General features: G+C 40.9%; 1 protein-coding gene across 3 annotated transcripts in view; it reads right to left on the minus strand.

Annotated features, from left to right (window-relative positions):
- The window catches only part of DAB1 (DAB adaptor protein 1), a 168,159-nt gene extending 163,631 nt beyond the window's left edge, over positions 1–4,528 (minus strand). For 2 of the 3 annotated variants that reach the window (XM_065409674.1, XM_065409673.1), the window contains exon 1: positions 4,456–4,522. In XM_065409674.1, the coding sequence (XP_065265746.1) occupies positions 4,456–4,522 (67 nt within the window). Of the gene's footprint in view, positions 1–4,455 lie in introns of all 3 variants that reach the window. The other variant, XM_065409675.1, reaches the window with a different exon arrangement.
- Positions 4,529–10,910: the final 6,382 nt, after the last annotated feature.

Here is a 10,910-nt window from a genome sequence, read left to right on the forward strand (position 1 = left end):
CTAAAATATCCATAAAAATTAAAGGATTTTTTGTTTGTAAAGGAACAAATGAAAGTGGTGTCAGCATGTCTGGCTGTCTAGACTGTTTTGATTGTCAGCTCTTTACGTATGGACTATTTGTCACTATGGGTGCATACAGTACTAGAAAGAAGAGGGTTTGGCTTCCTGGCACTACTGTAATACAGCTAATACATAATATTAAGAGCAACAACAATCACTGAATTCAAAGTTATGGCAGAAACCAGGGCCACTGCTAAAATCTGAGGGGCACTATGCAAAAAGTAACACAAAAGGCTTAACTTAGCCCTGCAGGGTACCACTCCTGTGCTTTTGCTCAAATGTGGGCCCACAACTGAGCCCTCCCAGTATATTCAGGGAGAATCAACATGGCCAATCCTACAGATCTCAGTTGCCGTGATATAAACAGAGGGCAGCAGGCAGTTCCTGAGCTAGACTGGTCCTATGTTATTTAAAACCTTTCAATACTATTATTAATAAATTCTTTTTATAGCACCGTAAGTGCATACATGGAATAGGCCGTCGATGCATTGCAGAATGTGGGCACCATGAACTCCTGCAAACGAGTAAGCCCATGATAAACTGTACTGCAAGCCCGAGACAATAAATTGTACTTGCATTTTATATGCCTCTTTACAAATCACTAACACCCTTTGTCCAGGATCACCTTGTATGAGGCAATAAGGCAAAAAAAGTAATTTGTTAGAGATTCCTCAAATTTTCATTATGTTTCATTTCAAACTTTTTCATAAACAAGTTTAATTTTAAATGACATTCTCATTTCGTTTTTTGATTAAACTCATTTTTCAGCATGAAAATTGTTTAGTCGAAAAATTTCAACTAGCTCTATACATCAGAATAACTTTGTAGAATCTCTTGTATTGGCATAATCAGACTACTGCTAATACCAGCTATTTATAGTAACTTTTTTGTCCAGTATGTAAGTCAAATTAAAAACTAAGCTGTCAACTTATCGCCATTCAAGTCATTACCAGTATCAATCACAGTCAGAGCATTTAAATCAGGGGTCTCAAACACACGGGCCCGCGGAGTTATTTGCTGCAGCCCGCCAAGCTCCCCGTGTCCCCCCTCGCCCCGAGTTATTTCCTGCGGCCGCCAAGCTCCCCTCACCCGCCGCCCCCTCACCCCCCAGCGTACCGCGTCCCCGCTCCTCTGCCTAGCTCCAGCACTTTCCAGGAGGAAGGGGGAAGGAGCGGGGAGCCACACGCTCAGGGGAGGAGGCAGAGAAGAGGCGTAGCAGGGGCGGGGATTTGGGGAAAGTGTTGGAATAGGGGCAGGGAGGGGGCAGAGTTGGGGTGGGGACTTTGGGGAAGGGGTTGGAATGGGGGCGGGGAAGGGATGGGAAGAGGCGAGGCAGGGGCGGGGCCGGGGGGCGGCGGGGGGGGTGGTCAGTGATGCGGCCATCGGGCCAATGTACCAGTCCTCATGTAGCCTTCATGGTCATTTGAGTTTGAGATCCCTGATTTAAATCCATACTCAGTTTTATTTATGTTTTTTCCCTACTGGAAATCATAAAAAAAAAACCTAGTTCTGAAACATCCACATTTCTGAGAAACTCAAAAAGTGCTAAGGAGGCACTCTGATTTAGGTGGTCAGCATGTACCTCATCTGATTAAAATATATATAATATACAAAAAATTGCTATTCAAATTCTAATTTTGGAATTCATGTTATTCAATCAATTTGCAGAAAACAGCTATGCAACACCCCAAATGGGTTGGCAATATCAACTTAATAACCATGTTTTCATTTTTTTCCACCTCCTTAATGACAATATTTTGCACTGCTGTAGCACTTTCCACCTGAGGATCTCCATGTGTCTTACAAACATTAATGAATTATGCTTCACAATACTCCTTTGAAATCCAGAAATATTATCACTTTTATAGAGATTGGGAGACTGAGCCAAAGATAGATTCAGTGCTGTAGCTAAAAACACAGAGATAACCTATGGTACAACTGGAAAGACAACTTAGCCCCTATGCCCTATTTCCAAACCCATGCTTATTCTCTTTCAGTCAATATAGATTTTAAATGCGCAACACACCTATGGAAAGTCTGTCCTGTAAAGATCTGGAGTTTACAGGTACATATTTGCTCAACACAATACTGTAGGTTGTCTTGTATGCATTAGAATATTAGATTATATTGTGAAAGACGCACATCTCTGCTTTTAAATGGAAGCAGCTGTCATAAAACAATAAACACAGACTCACTGGAGTCTTTATAAAGCAAAGACTTATTTCTTGGGAATAGTCATTTCCATTGGATAACTGAACTTAGTGTCTACAAACATAACTTCAGGTTGTGCACTTGCTACTTCCCCTCTGATGTCAGTTAATGAACCTGAAAAACACAAATGTTTCCAAATGTCCATCATATCACACTGTTCTAGGTTAGGGCTCATTAGCTGAGATATACATGGTGTGACATGAACCAATGAAAAGTAATGAACAAATCAAGTTTCTTCTCACTTTCACGACCTAGGATTTGAACAGGTAATACATTACCTGAATTTTATACATAGCCTGTCCAAAAAACCTATTCTACTGTGACCCCGGCAGCTTGTTGGCTGTTATTCAAAGCAGTCAGACTTATACATTCAGTACAGAAAATGATTAATTCTGGAGATGTTTTACTGCTGTACACTGATCACTTTTCAGCCACTTCTCCATGACGGAGAGAAGGGAGACTCCTGCTAGAGCTGGTCACATAATATACAACATATTTTGTGAATATTCTCATCAGTAATGGCAGTGAGTCCTGTTCATTTGCATTCGTGGGGATAAGTCTACAAAGTATTCAGCTCCTGAAGATTTGTGATGATGTTTGTGAATCTGGAAAGTTGCATGAATTTTAGCACAAATTACTCATATAAAACTCAATCCCTAAGCGAATTATTTGTTATTTTCAAAAGTTTCACCAATTCATTCATGGAGCAGACGCAATGCCATGTGACTTAAATTACCAATCACAAACCACACAGAGTAATCACAGTGTGTAAACAACCAATCTGCCGAAATTTGTGTTTGCCTGAACCATATTTGGTGAATATTAAACAAAGAGATTAGGAGATGTGGAATTAATTGCCAAGAGAAAATAAGTATTGTTGGTTATGAATAATTTGACCGGCTCTACTTTCAGCTGTACATCTTGGCAAAGGAGGGGACCTCTTTACATTGACACCATAGGTTTCCAGCAGTGGGTTGTGCACAGTGGTCCAGCAGCCGGCACACAAGGGGAGGCCCCAGAGGGGGGACTGGAGAGCAAGCCAGCTCCCACAGTGTCTGTTACCGCCAGGACCCCACCCCTGTCTGCACGTGTCCCAGACTCTGGGCCAGTGGCAACAGGCAGCGGCACAGGGAGCAGGGTCCAGGCAACAGCAGCATGGAGGAAGCAGCTGGAGCCAGTGAGTAGAGTCAGCGGGGTGCTGCCTGGTAGGGATCGCGGTGCGGCCGGGGAGAAAGGAGCTGGCTAGGGCTACTTGAGGGAGCAGTCAGCTGGCAGAGTGAGAGCAAGGAAGCTGGAGGGAGCCAAGCAGAGGGCTTGGAGACAGGGCTGGGGGGCAGGGGAGGCACACATGGGATATGACTCTCCAAAGGCAGGCATAGCAAATAAAAGTTTGGGAACCTCTGATCTACATAATGCCTTCTCAGCTACCACAAAGCTCCAATATTATCTGTCCAAAGCTAAACCACGATGTTTAATGTTTGTCTGTTAAATTAATAATCTCGTTTCATACATTTAGACCAATAGCTCAAGAGTTCTCATAACAAAAAGTTTCTAATTTATCTTTTCTCTTCCTAAGCATATAATTAAAGGTGCTTAATGGACTTCCAAATCTAGCTGGGATTTTGAGGGTCAGGTCCCAGTAGTAGGAAGTCTACCCCAAAAGAAGGCTTAGTGGAGTAAGTCTCCATTAAGAATCCTGTTGTCTTTTATGCAGTTCCTTGCATAAGATTCAAACTATGAGGCTGAGTAGGGCATTTAACCTCTTTTGTTCAGTTCAAGATGACACAAACAAAACATTTAGTAGAATTATTTGCCAACAAAAAAATATCTAACAAAATAAAAACAGTTTTTGCTAAAAGTGGCTAAATCAATACTTTTGAAGTAAAGAATTTAGATTATCTATTTTGCACAACAAAACAAAATACAACACGCTTATAAAGTAGAAAACTAATAAAGCATAATGCAGTAACTTAGGGTGTTTCTGCATCTTATTTGTTTTAAAAGTGATATTTTTTTGAATACAGAAAGAACCAGATCTGATGCTTCCTAAGCAAACAAAACTCTATTGAAGTTAACACCAGTTTGACCTGCACAAGGAGCACAGGATTGGGCATGCTTATGATACATTAAAGTGTAAAAGAAAACCAGTGTTTCATTAAATATAAAGAGAATCGGACTTACTACCTTTCTTTTTGGAGTCTTTCTTTGCGCTGGTTTTAACAGCCACTGGAAGTTCTGTCTCAGTTGACATCCTATTATATCCTTAGTCTTCTTCACACAGATCCAGTGTCTCGGTCAGGCTCATTTAGAATGGCTCTCCAAGAGAATAACTTAGCCCTTCAGATACTATAACCCAGATAGCTCATCTCATTCACTCCTTTTGAGTGCTGCAAACAAACAAACAAACACTAACCGTCATTTTCTGAGTTAAAAAAGAGAAAAAAGTTGTCAAAGGAATCTAAAATGCTTTCTGGGTCTATAGGAGGACAGTAGGATCCGGGAGATATGGGGAGAAGTCACAGCTAACTAACCCACATGAATGTTAGTTTTAAAATTTCATGTTTCCAAAATAAAATGTATTACTTGATTGAGTGTATAAATACTAAGTTTTGAGTTTTATCTTTTTGTGAGGTCCCTACCTATGCCCTTATTTTCTTGAGCATATACAGAAAAATAAACCTGATGGGCCAGATTCTTATACACTTACTCATGTTGAGTAGTATCTTATTCCACTGATAGTCCCGCTGAGACTTTTCAAATAAGGTGCTACCCAGTGTAGCAGAATCTGTTTTTCGAAGTTTTATTTAAAAGAAAATCATGATAATTCTTAGAACTCAGATAGCAATTTTCCCTTCAAAGCACTTTGCAATCACTAACTAATTATTAACCCTAATAATTCAAATGAGATAATATTATCTCAGATGGGGCAGAGGGAATACAACCTGCTCTCAGTTAGGCGTGGTGTGTAATTCAGCTGCTCCAGGAGCAACCCAGAGAATGAATCATGAGACTCAGATTCACAACTCCTCCTCTGCTCCTCCCTTGTCCTGGGGAAGGAGTAAATTACTTCACCTCTTTTCATGGAGTCCCTTATTCACCACTTGCACCTGACCAGCTAATGTGGCTGGTGATTAAGGGGGACCTGAGCTCAGATTCCTCCCACCAGCGGTCTCTTAGCCCACTAGCTCTGCCATTCTCAACCTTTTTCACACTATGATACCACACTGCAAGAGAAAAGAGTTTCAGGACCCCATGCCCTTTTAGCCATAGAGAAAGGGAGGGTGGTTGTGACCCTGCTGGAACTGTTCATCACAACCCCCTGATTGAGGACCCTGCATTAGACCGCGCTGCCTCGCTAAAATGTGTACATATTATGGTATTCAGTCGACAATGTGACCGGGTTGATCAGCAGGCTAGATCAGTGTCTTGGCAGCAGCTGTGAGGTGACTGACTGAGTTGGTGGAATTTAAGTGGGTCATGGAGGGACACAAATAGGGTCCAAAGGTTGAGCAACATTTGCTAGCTAGCTAAGTAAGTGTTTTCTGCAGGCTATTTTACAGCAGCTGCTGGACTGCTTTCCCTAGCTGGAGAAGGAGAAACAACAATTGTGGCAATCTGAGAAGCAGCAGCAGTTGAGAGAAACTATTGGTTCCCCAGAATGAATGGGCAGGGGATACTGAGGACTGGTTTGGATTGGAAAAGTCATAGAAAACTAAAAGGGGCTATGCACGTAAAGGGAATAACATTACCATAAAACAAAATACATTCCCATTCACAGTACCTTAGTAAATGTTTGTAATAAAGTATGTTCTCAACATACATGGAAGATTCCATATGAATTTTCTATATACCTTTTCTTTCAAACAAGCCTTAAGGATTCTGTTAATGTAGACATAATCAGGTGAAAAATATGGGCTATATTGTGCCACCCATCCTCAGACTGAGTAGTACCTCACTTTGTCAATGACCCAATTTTCTTCAGCAGAGCTACTGATGGATTAAGGAACAATTCAACTGGAATAAAGTTGGCATAACCTGGCCCTGAGATGGGACTGACAATTCAATAGTTCGAGATTAAACTTTTAGAGATGAGACTGAAGCTAAACCCTGGTTCAGATCATACCCAAACCTTGGGGAAAATTTGACTCCACTTCTGTAACTGAACCTTGCAGTTTGTGCCCACCTCCATTAACTTTTAATATCAGAAAGTTTTCATAAATCAAAGGCCAGAAAATAAACATCAGGGTCTTAATTACTATATGTATAGAATTATGATAGTTTTTTAGAAAACGTAACGATCTGTATTTCTGTAACATTACAAGCACTATTGCATATAGTCACATACTCCTTGGATAAACTGTCAGTTTATTTGTTGCATTAAACAATTTGTAACATTATTCAGCATTTGTATTACAACAGTATCTGTAGGCCCCATCCATGACCAGGGTCTCATTTCTGCTAGGTGTTCCATTGTGTTGTACCAACACATAACGAGACAGTCCCTGCTCTGAAGAGTTTATAGTCTGAATAGACATGACAAATAAAGGCTGGCAGACAGGAAGAATTATTGTGCTATGTTACAGATGGGGAACTGAGGCACAGAGAGATGAGCAACTTGTCCAAGGCCACACAGGAAGTCTGTTGCAAAGCCAAGATTTGAAACCAGTCTCTGTCCAGTGTCTTAATGACAAGACAGTCCTTCAGGTATGTCTGCACTGCAGATAGACACCTGTGGCTGGCTTGTACCAGCTGACTAGAGCTCAAAGGGCTCAGACTAAGGAGCTGTTTAATTGTGGTGTAGACGTTCAAGCTCGGGCTGGAGCCTGGGGTCCTAGAGCCAGACGCAGGTTTTCTAACTGCAGCGTAGACATTCCTTCCTCTCTAAATACGACTTCCCCTTCTCCCCCCAAAAACTTTATACAGGACACAGTTTTGGAATTTCTGTAATGCAATGCCTGCTAAAAAGAAAACAGAGCAACCTATCATTTAAGTTTTAAACAGTTTAGAAGCATAAACAGAATACACCTTTAGTTTTTAAAATGTTATGCTTACTCCTCTACTTATGCAAAAATACATCTTATTGGAGAAGTTACTGCAAAAGGTGGTCCAGATGGTGTGGGTGGGGCATTAATGAATGCAAAGAAGGAACGGGTAGCTTAGCTACTGAGCCATGAAGAATGCAAAGAGCCATTTGGAATCCTGGCTCCTCATAAAACAGATCTCCAGTGGAATGTCTCCTCCCCCTTGGAATATCTGCCCCCACTGCTCTCCTAATCAGGTTCTACATGTCCCCTTAGCAGGATGTCCATCTTTCTCAGTCACTATGCTGCTGTTGACTCCCTGCACTTTTCTGGTGGAGTAAAGCTGCAGAGGGGCAGCAATGAACACCAGCGATTTGCTGCCTAAGTTATGGCTGGTTATTATGTGAGCATGCTGTGAAGAGTGACTACTCCATAGCACTACCTCGCCCTCCTGGCTGGTCACTTTCCCAGGTTGTCACCACAGAAGAAGGCTGCCAGTGGTTACCTGGCAAGAGGCTCCATACTTTCCTTTTCCTTCTTATGAGTTCCTCGGACACATTTCTTCATGAATGGTAAGGAGTCTGGTGGCACCTTAAAGACTGTTTTACCCACGAACGCTTAGGCCCAAATAAATCTGTTAGTCTTTAAGGTGCCACCAGACTCCTTGTTGTTTTTGTGGATACAGACTAACATGGCTACCCCCTGATACTTCATGAATGGTGTGTGTTCGCTCCCCTTTGCATAGCAGAAAGAAGCATCTAGTCCAGAGTTCTGAGTACGCAGTGCAAACAAACTTGTAATTATGAAGAAATTCAGTTCTTTGCAATTTAGGAGATTAAAGCTCTTCAAAACTTGGAATAAATTTGACAGTTTAAATCACTTTTCACAGCAAAGGCTCTGAAGCCACTTGCACTTTTAAATCTAAGCTCTTTTAACATTTTGAAATGCTTCAATAACATTACATTCTATGCACTATCTGAAGTGATTTAATATTCCTGAAGTGTGTCAGGGTTTTTTTCTTTAATGAGCTCTTCAAATCTGTATGAGAATTATATAACATGCAAGGATAGCTGTTCAAAGTCTGCCAAACTGATTTAAAAATATAAAGTTCCTTGCTCCTCCCCTCGAAACTCTAATGAGTAAGTAAAACATGCAAACAAAAAAGAATCTCTACAAAGTCATGATGCCTGTTAAAACAACATCCTCAGAAAACTTTGAAGCCCAAAGGAACTTTAATTGACCTTTCCTAGTTAAGGGAAAGCAAAAAGAAGAGATGAAAATAAGCGAATGGCTGATTGGATGACAGGTCATTCTTGGAATAGAATTTTTCACCAGTTCCATTCCACTAACACAAGTGGAGGGGATATTTTCATTTAATATTTTCACATTGTTTCCTTAATATTTTCAGTTCAACAGCACTTAAAGCGATAAGGATAATGAAACCAATTGTCAGAGTGCCTGGCTTTACCCCCCGCCCCCCCCAAGGATTTGGGTTTATATATTTTATCTAAAAGTTAAAAGAATATAATACATCCTGCAAGATGCACTAAGAGCTACTTTACTAGACAAATGACGAACGATTAACCCGTAATTAGGGCCCTACCAAATTCAAGGTCCATTTTGGTCAATTTCACAGTCATAGGTTTTTAAAAATTGTAAATTTCATGATTTCAGCTATTTAAATCTGAAATTTCACGATGTTGTAATTGTCGGGGTCCTGACCCAAAAAGGAGCTGTGGGGGGTTATAAGGTTATTGTAGGGGGGGTTGCGGTACTGCTACCCTTACGTCTGTGCTGCTGCTGGCGGTGGCACTGCCTTCTGAGCTGAGCTGCTGAAGAACAGAGGCTGCTGGCTGGGATCCCAGCTCTGAAGGCAGAGAGCAGCACAGAAGTAAGGGTGACATGGTATGATATTGCCCCCTTACTTCTGCACTGCTGCTGGTGGGGCGCTGCCTTCAGAGCTTGGTGCCCGGCCAACAGCCGGCGCTCTCCAGCTGCCCAGCTCTGAAGGCAGCGCAGATGTAAGAGTGGCAATACTGCAAACCCCCTAAAATAATCTTGTGACCCTCCTGCAACTCCCTTTTGGGTTAGGACCCCCAATTTGAGAAACGCTGGTCTCCTCCCAGAGAAATCTATATAGTATCGGGTAAAAGCACACAAAAGACCAGATTTTATGGGGGGAGACCAGATTTCATGGTCCGTGACGCAAGTTTCATAGCCATGAATTTGGTAGGGTCCTACCCATAATAGTAGCCCTCAAAACAAAGAAAACTTCACAGAAGACCAGAGAGAACCCACATTGTTAGGAATTAAGCAAGTTTTAATCCCATAAAAATCCATGCTAATGAACAACAGATGTGTCATCTATTTTAGATGGAGTGGCCCAAATGGTACTGTTTGGACTGCAGTGAAGTAAGCTACAGTAGAACCTCAGAGTTACAAACAATAAAGTTACAAACTGACCAGTCAACCACAAACCTCATTTGGAACCAGAAATATGCAATCAGGCAGCAGCAGAGACCAAAAAAAAAAGAAAAAAGCAAATACTGTACAGTACTGTGTTAATCGTAAACTATTTAAAAAAAATAAAGGGAAAGCAGCATTTTTCTTCTGCATAGTAAAGTTGCAGAGCTGTATTAAGTCAATGTTGAGTTGTAAACTTTTGAAAGAACAACCATAATGTTTTGTTCAGAGTTACAAACATTTCAGAGTTACGAACCACTTCCATTCCCGAGGTGTTCGTAACTCTAAGGTTCTACTGTAAAAGTAACAGTATAGGACCATTTCCTACCAGAACTTTAATGGAAAAAAGATGTGTACCTCATGAGGCTATCCCAGTGAGCAACATTTTAAATAAACAAACATCTATTTTTGGACAGGTTTACATATTAATTTACTTAAAAATATAGTCAGGCCATATCTTCCTGATTTGATACACGCTCAAATAAAACAATAGATGTCTATGTAAAATCAAATGGCTGAATGTAAACATCTGTAAATTGCAGACTAAAGTATAGTTCAAAATGAGTTCCCTGCAGTAATGCCTCCTTCTCGCTCAAACTGTAGGTCTTTGTGTAAAGCTGTGTTAGTAAACTTTCATACACTGTCCATATTTCAGCTGTTTATTATCCAGATCAGAATGGCAGTCAGTCAATCTGTTCTTCGCAGCAGCAGCTTTTATTGTCTCCTCCAATCTAGGTCACTGTTAATAAATACCATAGTCTTCCAACTGTGGGAAGTACTGCGCCATGTGTTTCATCAATGAGATGCTATTTCCTCTACGCAGCTCTTCCAGTGCTCTCTCTAGTTAAAGACATACAATTTTGTTATCCTTGGTTTTTTTTAAATCCCACCATCTTACATTTACCGACTAACAATTTCCTGGTTGTGCCTTCCCACTGCTGCAGTTATTAAGATGTTATATGCATGCTTCAGATTTTGCTAAAGAAGAGTCATGTGTCTTCACTTTAACAAAATACTGACAATTACCATTCCCTCATTAAGTGCATGCAGCAGTACTACAATCAAGAAATTTTGGAATTAATTGGCTTCTAATTCTGAGAGAAGTACTGAGCCTGTATCCTGTATTGTTCTTACAACAGCATAATACCTAAAGCT

Source organism: Emys orbicularis, chromosome 8 (genome assembly GCF_028017835.1).
Source record: "Emys orbicularis isolate rEmyOrb1 chromosome 8, rEmyOrb1.hap1, whole genome shotgun sequence".
Lineage (NCBI taxonomy): Eukaryota > Metazoa > Chordata > Testudines > Emydidae > Emys > Emys orbicularis.